We start from the raw sequence: 19,753 nt of genomic DNA, 5'->3' as shown, positions 1-19,753 counted from the left end.
TACCCTAGCAAGGCTGGTACATAGTAGGTGATTATCAATGGAAGAAAATTCCTAGCGCCTTTCTGGCATGAAGAAAATGAAAGCACCCAGTTGGGATGTATGGCGCAAAGGAAATTAATGCATTAAGTAAGCTGTTGTTTGTCATATACTGATACCCAAAACAATAATAAGTTGTGTTTATTTGAGCAAAATATGTCTTTATGAATATTCCTTACTTAAGGCAACTTTCACAGGGTAAATTACATCATCTCCTCAGGAGGCAGCAAGTCTATCAGCCTTTATTCATAGTACGTATGGGGTGTTCCTAATACGGCACTTGACATGGGTGAGCTGCAAATCCTTAAAGTAGAGCTAAGTAAACTAACATTCCTACACTGTAAGTTCTGCCCAAATTTTCATATCTTAGTCAAAGCCCTCAGAAAAATAAGCACGAATTGTTGAACTTGGGGCAAATATGGCAAAAAAGAAACATCAAGTGCAAAGTGTGGGAAAGTACTACAATTCTGTGTCATTTAGAGTTCATGGACATAGCAACAGACAGACACCCAGCCCAGTGCCCCTAAACCTTCAGTTGGCGTCAGAGGCTGCTTTATGGATAATGGCATTCCTCAGAGCATCTTTGACATCCTTGTTCCTAAGGGTGTAAATCAAAGGGTTGAGTAAGGGGGTGACAAAGGTGTAGACCAATGCGATTTGGCGGTCCTCATCCTCTGAGGTGCTGGACCGAGGACGCAGGTACACGAGGCTGCAGCAGCCATACTGCAGCAGGACCACGGTGAGGTGGGAGGAGCAGGTGGAGAAGGCCCGGCGGCGGCCCTCGACAGAACGTATGCGCAGGATGGCGCAGGTGATGAACACGTAGGAGACGCAGATGAGCAGGAAGGGGATGGTCAGCACGAGGATGCTCACTACATAGAGGACAGCCTGGTGCACGTGGATGTCAGCGCAGGCCAGGCGCAGGACGGGAGGCACATCGCAGAGGAAGTGGTTGATTTCCTGGCGGTGGCCGCAGAAGGGCAGGGTGAAGATTAAGGCGGTGAGTTGCAGGGAGAGGAAGAGGGCCAGACCTAGGGCCCCGACCAGCATCTGCGCGCACAGCTTGCGGGTCATGAGGAAGGTGTAGTGCAGCGGGTGGCAGATGGCCACATAGCGGTCATAGGCCATGATCGCCAAGAGAAAACAGTCCGTGCTGCCGAGGGTGACAAAGAAGAACATTTGGGCCCCACATCCAGCCAACGAAATGGTCCTCTGGGCCCCAAAAATGTTGGAAAGCATCAAGGGTACTACCACGGTGGTGTAGCAGATTTCCAGGAAAGATAGGTTGGACAGGAAGAAATACATCGGGGTGCGGAGGGTGCTGCGTGTGCACACCACCCAGATGATGGCTGTGTTGCCACAGAGGATCATCAAGTAGAGGAGGAGGAAGAGAAGGAAGAGAAGAACCTGGAATTCAGTGGCTGTAGTGAACACACGGAACACAAACTCAGTGCGGTCAGACTGGTTGAAGACAAGTTTCCCCACAAGCAAGTCTTGTGCAAAAGGACAGGATGCACTGAGCTCTTCTTGGCTGAGTTGCTTTATTGCTTGAGTAAAAGCAGGAGTGGACAATTTTATTTGGAATTATCTATTTAGTAGCTAGTTTCCAATCATGGTGCATGGGAATGAATTCATGATAGAGGGTTTGGCATACTTTACCTTGGAAATCTTCATGAATGGGATAGACAGTCATCTGCAGAAGTTCCTGGGGGCAAGACATGTAGACACATGTAGATGTTCCTTGTGAAATATCTTCCCCCGCCCAGATATTTTCAATCCAATTGACAAGACTTAATTGTTTTGCTTGTATCTAATTACAGCAAAGATTTGTATGGTTGCACATATTTTAAAATTAGATAAATTTGTTGTTTACTTTTTTCAGTAACCACACTCATTGAAATATAACATACATGTGGAGGAATTCACAAATCCTAACTGTGAAGCTTGATTTGTTTATTTATTTTTAACATCATAAATATACCAGTACAGCCACTATAAAGATTAAGAAATACAACAATTCCAGTGACCCACAAACATCCTTCATGTCTCTTCTCAGTCTTTCTGCCTCACAAAAGTAACCACTTTTTGACTTTAATCATTACAGATTGATGTAACTATGTTTCAACTTATATATTAAATAATAAAGCATGTACTTTGTTGTAACTGGCTTCAACATTATGTCTGCAAAGGTTATTCTTGTTCTGAAGCGATCTTTTGTTCTTCCCATTGCTTTATGGCTGTACTATAAGTTATTCACTTTACGTTCAGTTATTTTGACTCCGCATACAAGTAGGAAAACACCCTTTGTTACAATCTTTTCTGATATGCACTCTTCATATATTTCCTCTCTTTTGAACATTTTATCTAAATTTCCAACAGGAAGCTAAACTTTTGGACTCATAGATTCAAATGAAAAGGAAGTGACCAGAGTTAGGTTAAAATTAAAGTGGAGCTTCCTGAGATAAGAAAAGACAATGAGGAAACTAAAAATGCAATAGCACAATTGAATTATGCATTAACATAATCAAAAGAATAAGAAAGAGCTTTGCAAGCATCTGGGAAGTTAAAAATACCTGTGAATTAAGCACTTTCAGGTTAGATTACAACTTTATTCTTAATACAAACATTTAAGAGACCATACAAAATATCTACAGAATTTTAAGAAAAACAAATTGGGGTGAAATAATTCTACACCAAAGCCTTAATGATTTATGTTCAAAAGCAACAGAAAGACTTCCTCAGGTTTGGAAGGGCTTAGGAATTATTTCATTCTAAATATAATTTTAAAAATCCCTCGAGAAAGATTATGAGTTGCTGCATGATCAGATTAATCAGAACATATACTTTAAGGTTGAGAAAATTGTAATGTAAAATAATATGCTTTGGAAAAGCAAATAATAAAATATGTATTTAATATTAAATAGTGAAAATATTGTTAAAAGCAAAAAAGAATTGCTAAGAATAATTTTTTAAGATGTGCATAATATAAAATGCAAAAACTAAAATAATTATTTATATTTAAAACCACAATTTATATGATAGAAAAACTGATAGGGAGGGATGGGAGAAAGGAAAATATGCTAATTTCCTAAACCTATGTGCAAAAAGACTCAATAAATATTTTATTTAGATGTGACCAGAGAAATTAGTCACAGCCATACATATCCAAACACACATTTCAAACATATTTCTGAATAATAATCATCAATAGAATAAAAAACAGCATATCCACTCCAAATGATCAGAAGATTTTTAAAAAGTAAATATAGTATAGAGAACAAAAGAAACAAAGAAAAATGTGAGCAAGCTTACAAGATAAAATAGGTTAAAGTAAACTAAGAAAAGCAAATATTTATGCAAATAAATCCAAATGGGGTTTACATTCTACTAGAGACAGTCTCATATTCACAAATGAAAAAAATTCAATCACATATAAATATAGTGACATAGAAAGGCTAGCATCACTTTTGTTTAGCACTGTATTTTAGAACTTAACCAATGCAATAAAATTTAAAAAGATGCAGATTTGATTGTCTAACTGAAAACACAACAGAATAAATTGAAGAAGTTATGACCAACAAAATAGTCTTGATGGTGTTTAGTTCCAAATGAAATATAATAGTCTTTTAACTAATCTTCACTTAACTGATGTATCTGATGAGTCAATACTCCTCATTTTCTCTGTACAACATACTGTATGCTAAACCTGACACTCTGAACATAGGAGATCTGAGCTTGCTCTCCACAATATATAAACATTCCTACACCCCAAAATTGACTTGCATGTACATAAATTGGTTGAATTTTGCACACCCTGGTTCTATCATGTGCATTTATTTTTGTACTTATGTAATTTTATTAAATATTACAAAATCAAATAAAGTGTTATTGTGAATATATTTAATGAAAATTAATAATTAAATGCTTGAGAAATATTTGATAATTACAAGTTGCTAATAGTTGCTGTGGAATAAGGTGTGAGCCAGACCATTATAATAGGCTAGGAGGGAAAGTAATAACATTTTGAATAATTTTACATTCATATTTGATATGAGTCTAATTTTCACTTTATGTTAAAAAAGCTAAAACTGGAATTAATACATGATCCAGACAAGAAAGCTTTTGACTTCAGGTAATACAAACTCAGTGTAAGACTCTTGACTCTATATCAAAAGGTTGATGCATAAATGTCCATTTGTATGATTTAAGTCAAAGTAAAATCATTAAGGTAATTATGTCATTTAGGATTTGAATCACAGGGTATTCTTCCTTTGTTTTTTAAAATCAATGGTACTGTTAGAAAATGTCCTTCTCTCCCAAAACAACCAAAATTAATGATGAATAAATGGTAAATAACACACCAGTGATGAAACAATAAAAAACAAGTAATGATTTGAAGAAAACTACTACATTTTGCACATATATGCCTGGATGGAAAAACTCAATATTTTGACATTAATTGACTCTGAAATAATGTATGGATTCCATGCAAATCCTATCAAAATCCCTAGAAAAACAAAAAGTAAACATACAAAAAAAGTTGAAAAGAGTGAAACAACAGAGCGAAACTTGTATCACATGACATTAAGATGTGTAACCAAGAATTAAATTATAAATTATGTTATATATTATCATATCATAAATCAAAATGGTACTTGTAGAGCACTAGAGATCCCGAATAATTGCATAGGAAAATTCACTAATAATGGCTAGCTGTTCTATTGCACTTCCTGTGTCAGGCATCATTCTATGCACTTTACATTTGTTAACTCATTTCATAATGGTCCTCTATAAAAGGGCTTTTATAACTATTTTACAGATGAAGAAGTTGATGCACAGAGAGGTTAACTACCTTGCCCAAGATCACACAGATAGTAGGTGTTGGAATGGGAATTTAAACATAAGCAGACTGGCTCCAGGGTCTCTTACCTTCATCACTTTATTATAATATATTGTCGCTATCTACTATGTGCATAAGTTTCATTATCTGTAAAACAGAACTGAAAATACACTTATCTACCTTCTTAGGTTGTTGTGAGACTAGAATAAATTATTCTGTGAAAGTACTTAGAACAGTCCCAGCACGGAGTACTCATTCAATGGGAAGTATATTTTATATTTTTACTATTTCAAATCAATTAGAAAGGATCAATTTCCTAATATGGTATTAGGACAATAAGGGAATCATTTTGGAAGTTAACTCCCTAATGCATAGACATTATGGATCCTCACAGAAAATTTATGAACATTAAATGTTTTGCCGGACGCGGTGGCTCATGCCTGTAATCCCAGCACTTTGGGAGGCTGAGGCGGGTAGATCACAAGGTCAAGGGATCAAGACCATCCTGGCCAACGTTGTGAAACCCTGTCTTTACTAAAAATACAAAAATTAGCTGGGTGTGGTGGCACACACCTGTAATCCCAGCTACTTGGGAGACTGAGGCAGGAGAATCACTTGAACCTGGGAGGCGGAGGTTGCAGTGAGCCGAGATCTAGCCACTGCACTCTAGCCTGGCAACAGAGCAAGACTTTGTCTCAAAAAAAAAAAAAAAAAGTTTCAAAATTTATTTCTAATGGGCTTGGGTTTCAAATATTTTAAAAAGTAAAAGAAAACTAGAAGAGAGTGCAGATGAACTTTTTTCAGATTTCAGGGTATATAAACATTTATAACCAAATGAGGAAAGGGCAGAGTCCAAAAAAGATGTTGATATTTCAACAGAATAAAAATGTTAAAGTTTTGTAGGCAAAAACATAATAAGCAAATTGAATAGCAAGTGACAATTCATTTTATCAGATAGATAAAAAAACCTATCCGAAAAACAAATAATGGAAATTCAAAAAAGAAACATGCAAAAGCAAACAAATATACAAATTAAGTTTTGGTAGTATTCAAATAAATATAAAATTAAACAAAATGGAATACTGTTTTCTGTTTATTAAATAATAGCAATGGAAAAATGATAATTCCTTGTGTTAAAGTTGCAAGGAGAGATGTATTCCCAAATATGCTGGTGAAAGTATAAACTGCTATAAAAATTTGTGAAATACAATTCGGTAACATAGTGAAAACTTGAAGAAATGCATACACTTTGATTCAGCAATATTGCTTTTACAAATTTATTCTTAAAAACTAAACATGAGCATAAAATTATTGACAAGAATGTTTGTCACTATTTTCATTATAATGGTAAAAAATCATATCAACCTAAATATCAATAATGGGAGAATGCTTAAATTAATTATAGTCTATTTTGTGGAACAGTGTGTAATTGTTTAAAAATGACATTGTGGAAAAATAAAGCAGATTGGGAAAAAAGCAGATTATAAAACAGCATTATATCATGATTTAATTAAAAACATAATTATATCTATTCATAAAAAATAGAACATACTTCAAAATATTAACAATGGGTATTGCTAGGTGGGTGGGATAGTGGATCTTTTTGCTTATGGCTTTCTGTTTTTACAAATTTTATAATGAACATACACAATTTTGCAATCCTATAATAAATTAAAACTCTACTTTTATCCTTTGGTATCTGAACTAGTGTCGGGAAGGAAGGATGGTAGTGTCAGTCACATGGATTTTGTAGTTAGATATGGGTGTGAAACCCAGTTTCTTCACTTACTAATTTAATTTTTGCATTGACCACATTACTTGATGAGCCTTGGTTCCCTAATGTATAATTGAGGATATGAATATCGATCCTTATAAAAAAATTTATGAAGATTAAATGTTTCAAATATGTAATATTTCTGAGACATAGTTTCAATGAATGTACCTGCACTTCTGCCTCTTTTCTTGTAGTGATATGTTTCTCTTGGGTATTTATTTACTCTTCAGTTCTTATCTTTTCCAGAGTGGAGAGTGAGGCTCCTCCTAGATCTCACAGTTGCTCTGCTAGAGCTTAAATAAGAAGAAGAGTAAGATAGAAAAGAAAGAAGAACAAAATGGAAGTGAGATTTCAGTAGAAAAGTTGTAATTATATATTGTCAAAACCAAATAAGAGGCCGGCGTGGTGGCTGATGCCTGTAATCCCAGCACGTTGGGAGGCTGAGGTGGGCAGATCAGGAGGTCAGGAGATGGAGACCAGCCTGGTCAACATGGTGAAACCCCGTCTCTACTAAAATACAAAAAATTAGCTGGGCATGGTGGTGCCTGTAGTCCTAGCTACTTGCGAAGCTGAGGCAGGGGAATCGCTTGAACCCAGGAGACTGAGGTTGCAGTGAGCCAAGATTGCACCACTGCACTCAGCCTGGCAATAGAGTGAGACTCCCTCTAAAAAACAAACAAACAAACCAAACAACAACAACAAAAAAACCCGAAACCAAATAATATAGTTTTTAATCCAGAAAGGCATTTAAAAATGATTCTATCTTACTAAAACATGAACATCAAATGATCAATATTGTACCGAAATGGGAGCAGCCAATATTTGGTGCAAAACATAAGCCGCTGATAAAGCAAAACATGTAGCATTGGTAGAGCTCAATGTCTACTAAAATATCACAGTGGAGTGATTGCAAGGAAAAATCAGCACACATGTTCAATGTGAGGCTATAACCTATTAAAAACCAAACACATAAGAATTTATACTTACAAATTAGTGTTTTCCTTTCCAGTGGTCACTTTCAAAGGCTTTGGACTTTAATGATTTTACCTTATTCAAACCATTTCTGGAGCCGCTTTGGGAATTATTTTCAAAGGCTGTATATATTTTCTTGAATATTATCAGTTGTGACATATATTCACACTTGGATGACACATTTGCTTTTTTTCTTAATAGCAACATTTGATATGCAGTGAGATGAAATACAGTGAAGTAACTGGGTAGTTGTATTCTGCAGTCTGGAGTTTGATCAAAATAGAAATTGGTGAGAAGCTAATGTTATTGTGTGGTAGAAACACACATTTCCTTCCAGCTTTTCATGAGATGTAATAATAAGTATTATCATTATTTTTAGGTTAATCATTCCAGATGTGTGATACAATCTTTGTATACATTTCCATCTTATTGAAGTATTTAACTAGAATTAATTGATTCTGTCATGCAATTTCAACTCTCTTGGCCATTCATCTTGAAGTAACCTGTCCATTGGCATGAATGGAATATATGACATTTTTATTTATTTCAACATTTTTATCTGGCGAATGAGTGAGGGGTTGGTGGCACCTGAAAGTTCTTAATAGAAATATTTCCTGGACCCATTCTTTATTTCATTTCAGATCTCTGTGCATATATACTACATTTTCTTTATCTATTCATCTGTTGATGGACCCAGGGGTTAATGCCATTTCTTGGATACTGTGAATAATGCCGCAATGAACACAGGAGTACAGATATCTTTTGGAATTCTGATTTCATTTCCTTTGGATATATACCCAGTAGTGGAATTGCTGGATCATATGGTAGTTGTATTTTAATATTTTGAGGAATCTGTATACTATTTTGCATTTGTCAAATTAAAAAATCATAAAAGGACTCTGTGCAAATAAATTTGTCTTATGGATCTGCATCACCTTATCGTATGACATGAGGCATTCAAAATTTTATCACCTAAAAGTCCATGCAAATATATAAGCACTATTTATTATTCTCATTATTCTGTTATCCTCCCCAAAGTCATCAGAGAACTTTTCAACCTTGCCATCCTCACCATTCACAGAATTCACTGATTTCTGGGTGTCCTTATTGCTTCCCTGGCAGCTTATGCTTAAAACAATGAACTCCTGCCAATGCCTGTTTGATAAAAATTTCAATCCGGGTTAACTTGGGCTCCATAAAGTCAAGGATATCTGTCTTGTTTACCACTGTATCCTCATATTTGAACTCATTTGAAGTTAAATCTCATATCTTTTAAACTTTCTTTCAAAGCCAATATTCAGTGGCTCCTTCTGTAACCCAGATAGGCTATTTAATTGCTTTAGCCCCACACAAATTGGGGCCTTTCTCAGTCCAGTCTTTATATTTTTGTTTACTACATGCAACAAAGAAGAACCTAGGTGGGATGGATTCAGTTGATAAACAGGTGGTGGGAAGCACAGCAGTTAAGCGACTGATATACTTGTCGAACCGATATGTTTGATAATATTGAGAAACTCATGTAGGTAGCAGTTATCTCTCAGTGGCTGATGGGCAGTATTGCAATTTGTAATCTACGTGTGCTACTAATACATAAATATTTACATATAAAAATGAAGCACTTTTGAAAATGTCAGTGAGCCATGGAACCACCGAAAAGCCCAGTCAAATGTGTTAAATGCATGCTCAATTAGAAAAAATATATAAAATAGAAACTGTACATCTTTAAGGGAACTCAAGTCACACTTAATTCTATCCCCTTAGGTCTTTCATGCAAAAACTCAGGCTCACCAAGATTAAGCCTTGTCCAGAAGCATGTGGCTATGTATAGGCATACCTGAGGCCAGATTTCAGATTCTATTGCATTTGTTAGCAGAGAGAAGAGCACATAGATGTGCCTTCAATATATCCTTTTCATCTACATCGAACTTAGTTAAAAGCATGCAGACAGCTATGCAGAAAGGGCACATTAGTATGATTCTGACTGCGTAGCGGAAATACATGCCCAAGCTTAGTCTAGGGCTATGCACACAAGTAAGGGAGACAATGCCATTTGTAGAATAATTTAATAACTCCTCAATATTTTTCTTACCCAGGTTATTTTCTCTAATGGCACTCACCGCTGGGCCATTCCTAGTTAATCACACATTTAGGAGACATTTGATCTCTCAACAAGAATGTGAGTCCTGGATTTGTCATTTGCCGGTTTTAGAACTATGGACAAAATTATGAATCTCCATGAATCTCAGGTTTATACTGACAGAGAGTATAATATAGTTACCCTACAGTGTTATTGTGAGGATTAACAGTAAAGCTCATTAAGTGCACTGCCCGATTTCTAGTAGGTATTCTATCATTCTCCTTATTGCACTCACAGCCCTATGTTTATTAACCAATTTTCAGTTTCTTGCCATGATCTCTCTTGCTTGAGGACTCTGCATCATCTACCCCCTTCACCTTGGACCTTGTTCTCTTCCATGTTTCTACTCTTCCTTCGGAGCTCAGTTCAAGTGCCACCTTTCCCTGATCTTCATCTTTCCCCATCTCAGTGATAGGTGCTTCTTCTATGAACTTCCAGAAAACCCTCTCGTCATCTTGACTCTATGGCCACAGTACCTTATTAATAAATTAACCAAGCAGGCAAATATTGAGTATCTGTTAGGAACTCAAGTCTTGGGCTCAGCTATGTTGAAGGATTTAAGAGAATTATGAGGCATGATTACCAATTTCAGCTTTGTAAGAGAACACAATGCACAAGAGAATTTAAACATTCTCTGAGGAGCTCATTTCTAAATTGTGTTCCTTAGAATGTAATTTTTTCATGATGCCCCAGAAATAAAAGTTTCTGTGTCAAATCTGAAAACATTCACACTTTTTCTCAGATATTAGCAATGCAATTAGCACGATGTTTTGTGAAGTCCTGATGGAAAGCAATCAGCCTACTTTTACCTGAAGAAATTCCCAGCTCCATTTCGCCATAGAATACATGTTTTTTCACATAACACCGGGAAGCTGCTTATGATTTAATGATGTTGCTTGAAAAAAAAGAGTTCCATGCCATGTTCTTTAGGATTGTCCTACAGAAAGAACACTGATAGAAGAGGAAAAGACTTGAATTCCATCCTTGCTTTACATTTATTAGGCATGCGATGCTGGGAAATTCAACCATTTCTCAGAGTTCCCTTTCCTGTATCTTTAAAAGTGGATAGTAACCCTTACTCTGATAATTCATTTGTTGTCCACAAAAATTCAATATTGATGTATATCAACCAGTTACAAAGCATTATAAAATTTGTGTTTTTATTATTTTTAGAAAAAAAGTCAAAATCATACTAATAAAGAGGTATTTTAAGGTGTTTCCTTACCACTTTGAAATTTGCTTCATTCCATCAGCCACCTAAGCAAATTCACTTACGAGCTGGTTAACATTTTGCTGAGATGCTAAGAATTCCTGCAATAGATGATGAGAGGAGCTCTCCTGGAGAGATTCTATCTTCTTACAGGGAATAATGGAATGAGGGTCCATGAGTTTCATGTTGTGCAGCATTTCCTGGAAATGACAAGCAGACAGTATATGATACCCTCATAGTATTCAGATGACAATGGGGAAGTTTCCTTTGTATGCTGATATTCAGAAGAAGAATCACATCTTAGAAATTTGGGTTAAGGATGGAGTAGGGTGAGAGGGACCTCCTTTGGAAGAGTGATACTATGGAATAATCACACTTTGAGTCCTGAGTGAGAAGTCCTGTATCTTCTCAATGATAGAAAATGGATTCTGATAGATTTACTCAGAGTCCAGTCTTGCCGAATTTAGTCAGATTATTTAGTATCCTTTATGAAATCTCTTTAAAGTTAATGGATCTCCAAAGAGGTAGAATTTCCCCAGGGGTTCCTCTTAAACTGAACCCAACTAGAGAAAATGTTTGAAAAAATTTCAATCAACTAAGGCAAGGTTTCCAGGCAGCTCTTTTCTGTGGTCACTGTAGAAAATTGTTGTCTAGGGATTTCAAGTGAGTATTCTCATTCCTTTCCTGTACCCAACAGAGACTTACTGATGTTGCATTTGAGAAAAATTTTACCAGTGAGTTGTTGAAGGCTGACATTCATTGCAACTTGAGCTCATGAAATGTGTAATGAACTAACTCAACAGCAGGCTAGGCATCTGGAGGTCTAGGGTCTAGTCATGGCTCTGCCATTAGTAACTGTTGACCTCAGGCAAGTAGGAAAGCTCTTTTATAGGCTTTTTCATTTGTGATATGAAATTTGGTATTACATGGACTCCATGGGTCTTTCTATCTCTAATATTCTATGAACTATGCATTTTATTCCAGTTTTAAATTGGTATATAATTATATATATTCAGGGAGTACATGTGATATTTTGATGCATGTACACAATGTGTAATGATCAAGTCAGGGTAATTAGGATATTCATTGCCTCAAGTGTTTATCATTTCTTAGTGCTGGGAAATATTTCAAATCTTCTCTTTTAGCTATTTTGAAATATAAAATAAATACTTGTTAACTATAGTAATTCTACTGTGCTTTCAAACCCCACAACTTATTCCTTCTTACTAGCCATATTTTTGTACCTGTTAATGAACCTCTTTTCATCACCCCCTCCCTCATATTCTTCCTTGTTTCTGGTAATCATCATTCTACTCTCTATCTTCATGAGATCGCCTTTTTTAGTTCTACAAATAAGTGAGAACGTGGGATTTTTGTGTGTGTGCGCCTGGCTTATTTCACTTAACACAATAACCTCCATAGTTCCATCCATATTGCTGCAAATGACATGATTTCATTCCTCTTCTCATAGTTGAACAGTACCCCATTGTGTATATGTGTCACATTTTCTTTATATATTTATACGTTAATGAACACTTACATATCTTGGCTATCGTGAATAGTGCTGCAATGAACATGGGAATGCAGATATGTCTTTGATATACTGATTTTTTTAAATTATTTTTGGTGTGCACCCAGCAGTGGGATTTCTGGATTATATGGTAGTTCTATTTTTAGTTTTTTGAGGAACTTCCATTTTGGCTGTACTAATCTACATTTCTACCAATGGTTTACTAGCGTTCCCCTTTCCCCCATCCTTGCCAGCATCTGTTATGTTTTCTTTTTGATAACAGCCGTTTTAATTGGGGTGAGATAATATCTCATTGTCGTTTTGATTTGCATTTCCCCTATGATTAGTGCTGTTCAGCATTTTTGCATATACTTGTTGGCCATTAGTATATTTTTTTCTGAGAAATGTCTATTCAGATCATTTGGCCATTGTTTCATTGGATTACATGTTTTCTTGCTATTGAGTTGTTAAAGTTGCTTATACATATTCTGGTTATTAATCCCTTGTCAGATGTATAGTTTGCAAATGTTTTCTTGCATTCTGGTACTCTATTGAGTTGATTGTCTTTTTTTTTTTGTCATGAAGAAGCTTTTTAGCTTGATGTAATCTCATCTATTTTTGCTTTATCTGTGCTTTTGAGGTCTCCATAAAATCTTTACCCAGAACAATGTTGTGAAGCATTTCTCCAATGTTTTCTTCTAGTAGTTTCAAAGTTTCAGGTCTTGCATTAAGTATTTAATCCATTTTGATTTAATTTTTGAAAGTGATGAGAGATAGAGTCCTAGTTTCATTATTTTGAATATGGAAATACAGTTTTCTTAGCACCATTTATTGAAAGGGCATCCTTTCCCCAGTGTAGGATCTTGACATCTTTGTTAAAAACCAGTTGGATGTAAATGCATAGATTTATTTCTGGATTTTCTATTCTGCTCCACTTGTCTATGTGTTTGTTTTTATGTCAATCTCATCCTGTTTTGAACATTATAGTTTTGTAATATATTGTGAAGTCAGGTAATGTGATGGCACCAACATTGTTCTTTGTGCTCAGGATTACTTTGGCTCTTCAGGGCCTTTATTGCCTCCATACACATTTAAGATTTATTTTTCTCTTTCTGCGAAGAATGTCATTGGTATTTTGATGGGGATTTTACTGAATCTGTAAATCATTTTGGGCAGTATGGGCATTTGACAATATTAATCTTCCTATCCATTAGCATGAGATAGCTTTCCATTTTTTTGTTTCCTCTTCAATTTCCTTCATCAGTGTTTTTTAATTTTTTAAAAAGTGAATATATAATTTATTTAACTTTCAAACTTCATGAAGACATAGGCAATATGGCAATTTTACTGGGGATTAAGCCCAACCTAGGATGATTGCTTGCTGGGGATTAGAAGCAGGGTGCAGTTCACACTTAGCACTAATTAAATGCGTTATTGAATAAATGCAATACCAGACAAAATGAATTCAAATGCTTTCTAAAAAGTCAATTTTAAAGGCCTTTCTACTCAGGCTAATGACAAACACAATAAAGGCAGATATGCTAGTTTAACATAATTTACTGATTTTATACAACACTTATATCTTTTAGTCCACAAGTATATTATTAAATGATAGAGAACATCTAATACAATCATTTCTGCAGAACTAGGAAATAAGTTTCCAAGAAAGAAAGTTTTTACAGACACCATCTTTTATTTTATATTAGGGTGTTTTACAGACACCCTAATAGTCTAATTCTAAAAAGGATAAAGCCAATGACTCCTCACAAGAGCTCATGACTAATGTCACCTTGCTATAAAAATCTGTATTTCTGATCCATTATGAGCATTGAGATAAGACCCAAATATTCTCAAAGAAAGAAGCACAATGCATGTTGTGGTTGCCTACTCAGCAACAGTGAGCACTGCATCCCAAACTATCTCATCCCAGGAATTAAATAAGGTTAGTCACATTCTTGGGAATTTCTTCCACTGTATTATTGTAGAAAGCCTCAATGTCATAAAGAATTATTTTGTCTTCTTTAGTAACAAAGTTTATAGCCACACCTCTGCCAATTCTGTGAATATAGTTTTCATGATTGGTAGTTACATCATCGTTTATAACCAAAGACATGTGTTGCAGATCAGTCTCGTGAACTAACAAGTCAGTAGTGACACCACTTGACTCTGATCAGAATTCCCTCATGATAACATCTGTCTCCTTCTGGTCCATGTCACTATGCAGAGCAGAAATTATGAAGTCTCTGGCATGCATTTTCTCAATCAGCCAGTCCACCTTGTGCCTTGCATTGGGAAAAATGACAGCCTGCATAATAGTCAGTGTCTCATACAAGTCACAAAGTGTAGTCAAATTCCATTCCTCTCTTTCAACATTAATGTAAAACTGTTTGATTCCTTCTTCGTTTTTCACCAGAATTTAAATTGGATGTCTTATGAATTTTTTATCACTTCCAACACATCAGTTGGCATTGTGGTAGAAAGCAACACAACCTGAATACTTCTATTTAATTTTTGGAAAATCTCATAGATTTCATCCTTAAAGCCTCAGCTCAATCTTTCATCTGCATCATCCAAAACAAACATTTTGATCCATCTTGGAGAAAAATATCTTATGTTTAGCATATCAAACACTCTTCATGGTGTACTAGCAACAGTATGTGGTGCTTCTGCCTGCAGTTTTTGCATTTTATTTAGAACATTTGTTCCACCAATGCAGGCATGACAAGTTGCTCCCATATAGTCTCCAAGTGCCAGAATTACGTTTTGGATCTTTAATACAGGGAACAATAGCCCTGGGCTGAATAGCTGAAGGCTTCTCAAAACCATGAACATGGATTCCCCCCAAAAGAGACTCCTTTAAATTTATACTATCAAAGTTATCAACAATCTCATTTTAGTTGCTGTTGATGATACCATTGGGTCCATTTCCTTCGGGCCACCATGTTTTCTGTTATAATCCACGGAGTCACTAGACATGATACAAAGAACCACTCAGCCTGACTGAAAAGCATTTTATATTTTTTACTATAAGATCTTTCACTTCTTTGGTTAAGTTTATTCTTAGGTATTTTTTTAAAGGTAGCTACCATATATGGAATTGCTTTCTTGATTTCTTTTTCAGAGTGTTTGCTATTGATGTATAGAAATATTACTGATTTTTGTGTGCTAATTTTGCAGCCTGCAAATTTACTGAATTCGTTTATCAGTTCGAATAGTTTTTTGGTGGAATCCTTAAGTTTTTTCCAAATATAAGATAAGGTCATCTTCAAATAAGGATAATCTGAATTCCTCCTTTCCAATTTGGATGCCCCTTATTTCATCCTCCTGCCTAATTGCTTTGGCTAGGACTTCCAGTATTACTTTGGGGAGGAGTGGTGAAAGCAGGCATTTTTGTCTTACTCCAGACATTAGAGGAAAAGCTTTGTTTCTGCTTGTTCAGTATGATATTAGCATGGGTTTGTCTTATATAACCTTCATTGTTTTGAGGTGTGTTCCTTCTACACTTAGGTTGTTTAGTATTTTTATCACGAAGGGATGTTGAATTTTGTCAAATGCTTTTTCATTGTTTGTTGAAATAATCTTATGGTTTTGTTCTTGATTCTGTTAATGTGATGTATCACATTTATGAATTTGTATAGGTTGAACTATCTTTGCATTCCTGGGATGATTCTCACTTGATCATGTTAATGATCTTAGTGTGTTCTTGAATTCAGTTTGCTAGTATTTTGTTGGTTTTTACAACTACGTTTATCAGGGATATTGGCCGGTAGTTTTATATTTTGTGTATGTGTGTGTGTCTTCTTGCCTGGTTTTTGTGTCAGGGCAATGCTGGCCTCATGGAGTGATTTTGGAAGCATTCCTTCTTCTTTGACTTTCTGGAATAGTTTGAGTAGGATTGGTAATTAGTTCTTCATTAAGTGTTCTGTAGAATTGAGCAGTGAAGCCATCTAGCCATGGGCTTTTCTCTGACAGGGTACTTTTTATTACCGTTTCAGTCTTGTTACTCATTAATGTGTTATTTATTTATTTATTTATTTTGAATATTCTTGACATGTTCAAATTTCCTGTTTCTTTATGGTTAAATCTTGGTAGGTTGAATTTGTCCAGGACCTTATTTATTCTTCTTTTAGGTTTTACAATTTGTTGGTTATAGTTGTTCATAATAGACTCTAATGATCTTTGTGTTTCTATGGTATTAGTTGTAATGGCTTCTTTTTCTTCTTAGATTTTGTTTGAGTCTTCTTTCTTTTTTTTACTCTAGCTAAAAAATTTGTTGATTTTGTTTATTTTTTTAAAAAAACAACTTTTTCTTTGGTTAATCTTTCATATTTTTTAAAGTCTCAATTTCACCAATTTCTGCTCTGCTCTTTATTTCTTTTTTTCTCCTAATCATGAGTTTGTTTTGTTTTTTCTCTTTCAGTTCCTTGAGGCACATAACTAGGTTGTTTATGTAAAGTCTTTCTAGTTTTTGATGTAGGCGTTCATTACTATAAACTTTCATCTTACATGCTTTTGTTGTATTCCATAGGTTTTAGTACATTGTGTTTCCATTTTTGTTTGTCTCAGGAGTTTTTCAATTTCATTATTAATTTTTTCATTAACCCATTTGTTGTGCAGGAACATGTTTAATTTACACAAATTTGTATAATTTCCAACTGTTATTGATTTCCTACATAATTTCCTTTTGTTATTGATTTTTAGCTTCATTCCATTCCAGTTAGAAAAAACACTTGACATGATTTTGATTTTGTAAAATTTGTTAAGACTTGTTTTGTGATAAAGAAAATGTGGTATATATACACCATGGAATACTATGCAGCCATAAAAAAGAATGAGATTATGTTCTTTGCAGGAACTCAGATGGAACTGGAGGCCATTATCCTTAGAAAACTAATGCAGGAACAGAAAACCAAATACTACATATTTTTAGTTATAAGTGGGAGCTAAATGATGAAGACATACAGGAGAACACACATGGGTCTATTGGTGAGAGGAGGGTGGGAGGAGGGAGAGTATCAGGAAGAATACCTAATGGGTACTAGGTTTAATGCCTGTGTGATGAAATAATCTGTACAGCAAACCCCCATGACACAAATTTACTTATGTAACAAACTTGTACATGTACCCTTGAACTAAAAAGTTAAATTAAGAAAGTAGAAATCTTATAAATAAAGAATGCAATAGCAAATGAAAAACTTGATGAAACAAAGAAAAAAATTAATGACCTTCAAGGCAGAACATATAAAATTAGCCAATCAGCAGATCAGAAAGAAAAAGAATTTTAAAAAGTGAAGGAGGTCTACAAGAATTATGGGATACCACCAAGTGAACAAACCTCTGCATAACTGAAATTCCCAAAGAAAATGAGAGAGAAAAAGATCTTGAAAGCACATTTAATAAAATTGTGGTTGACAACTTCCCAAATCTGGAGAAAGACAACAGCGTCCAGTAACAAGAAGCTCAGAATTCACCAAATTCTACCCAGACAGTAATTATCCAAGTGAAAATTAATGACAAAGACAATACTCAAAGCAACAAGAAGAAAGAAACAATCAACACAATTAACAGAGCCTCAATAAGACTTTTAGCAGATTTTTCAGTAGAAACCCTGCAAGCCAGGAGAGAGTGAGGTGCTATATTCAAATTGCTGAAGGAAAAAAAAAAGCTGCCAACCAAGAATACTGGACCCAGAATAGCTATCCTTCAAACTTGAAGGAAAGATAGTGTACAAGACAGAAAAATAAAGATAAACAAAAAAGCTGAGGGAATTTATGAACACCAGGCCTGTCTTATAAGAAATACTAAAAAGAATTCTATAGTCTGAAAGAAATGGTTGCTAATATGTACAAGTAAACATCTGAAGGTATAAAACTCGTGGGTAAAAGAAAACGGACAAATTCAGGACACTCTAATATTGTAATTTTGGTAAGTAAACCACTTTTTAAAATCTGTTTGTATTTTAAGTTCAGGGTACATACATGTGCAGGTTTGTTACATAGCTAAACTTATGTCATGGAGGTTTGTTGTACAGATTGTTTTATTACCCAAGTATTAAGCCTGGTACCCATTAGTTGTTTTTCCTGATCCTCTCCCTCCTTTCATCTTTCACCCTCCCAAATTCCCCAGTGTGTGTTGTTCTTCTCTGTGTGTCCATGTGTTCTCATTATTAGCTCCCACTCATAAGTGAGAACATGTGGTATTTGGTTTTCTTGTTCCTGTGTTACTTGGCTAAGAATAATGGCCTCCAGTTCCATCCAGATTCCTGCAAAGAACATGATCTCATTGTTTTGTATGGCTTTATAGTATTCCATGGTGTATATGTATCACATTTTCTTTTTTTTTTTTTTTTTTTTTTGCTCTGTCGCCCAGGCTGGAGTGCAGTGGCCAGATCTCAGCTCACTGCAAGCTCCGCCTCCTGGGTTTACGCCATTCTCCTGCCTCAGCCTCCCGAGTAGCTGGGACTACAGGCGCCCGCCACCTCGCCCGGCTAGTTTTTGTATTTTTAGTAGAGACGGGGTTTCACCCTGTTAGCCAGGATGGTCTTGATCTCCTGACCTCGTGATCCGCCCGTCTCGGCCTCCCAAAGTGCTGAGATTACAGGCTTGAGCCACCGCGCCCGGCCCACATTTTCTTTATGCAGTCTATCATTGATAGGCATTTAGGTGATTCAATATCTTTGCTATTGTGAATAGTGCTGTGATGAACAGATGCGTGCATGTGTCCTTATTATAGAATGTTTTATGCTCCTTTGGGTATATACCCACTAACACAATTGCTTGATCAAATCGTATTTCTCTCTTTGGGTCTTTCAGGAATCACCATGCTGTCTTCCACTATGGCTGAACTAACTTACACTTTCACTAACAGTGTATATGCATTCATTTTTCTCTATAACCTCACCAACATCTGTTATCTTTTGACTTTTTAATAACAGGCATTGTGACTGGTGTGAGATGGTATCTCATTGTAGTTTGATTTGCATTTCTCTAGTGATCAGTGATGTTGAGCTTTTTTCATTTGATTGTTGCTCACATGTGTCTTCTTTGGGAAAGTGCTTGTTCGTGTCCTTTGCTCACTTTTTAATGGGGTTATTTTTTTTCTTGTAAATTTAACTTCCTTATGGATGCTTGATATTAGATTTTTGTTGGACACATAGTTTGTGAATATTTTCTCCTATTCTGTAGTTTGTCTGTTTACTCTGTTGATAGTTTCTATTTCTGTGCAGAAGCTCTTCAGTTTAATTAGATCCCGTTTGTCATTTTTTTCTTTTTTTT

General features: G+C 35.4%; 1 protein-coding gene and 1 pseudogene across 1 annotated transcript; both read right to left on the bottom strand.

Moving 5' to 3' along the window:
- Positions 1-539: 539 nt before the first annotated feature.
- LOC105552906 (olfactory receptor 10Q1) lies at positions 540-1,756 on the bottom strand. Its single transcript, XM_011998731.1, has 2 exons — positions 1,696-1,756; positions 540-1,583 (listed from the first exon to the last, which is right to left on the bottom strand). Exons 1-2 carry the CDS (start codon positions 1,754-1,756, stop codon positions 568-570), a joined length of 1,077 nt encoding a protein of 358 aa, XP_011854121.1. The 3' UTR covers positions 540-567.
- A 12,656-nt stretch (positions 1,757-14,412) lies between these two features.
- LOC105552852 lies at positions 14,413-15,311 on the bottom strand (annotated as a pseudogene).
- Between the last annotated feature and the right edge of the window lie 4,442 nt (positions 15,312-19,753).

The sequence above is a fragment of the Mandrillus leucophaeus genome, unplaced genomic scaffold (genome assembly GCF_000951045.1).
Source record: "Mandrillus leucophaeus isolate KB7577 unplaced genomic scaffold, Mleu.le_1.0 Scaffold578, whole genome shotgun sequence".
Classification (NCBI taxonomy): Eukaryota; Metazoa; Chordata; class Mammalia; order Primates; family Cercopithecidae; genus Mandrillus; species Mandrillus leucophaeus.
This window is presented reverse-complemented; position numbering and strand designations above follow the sequence as displayed.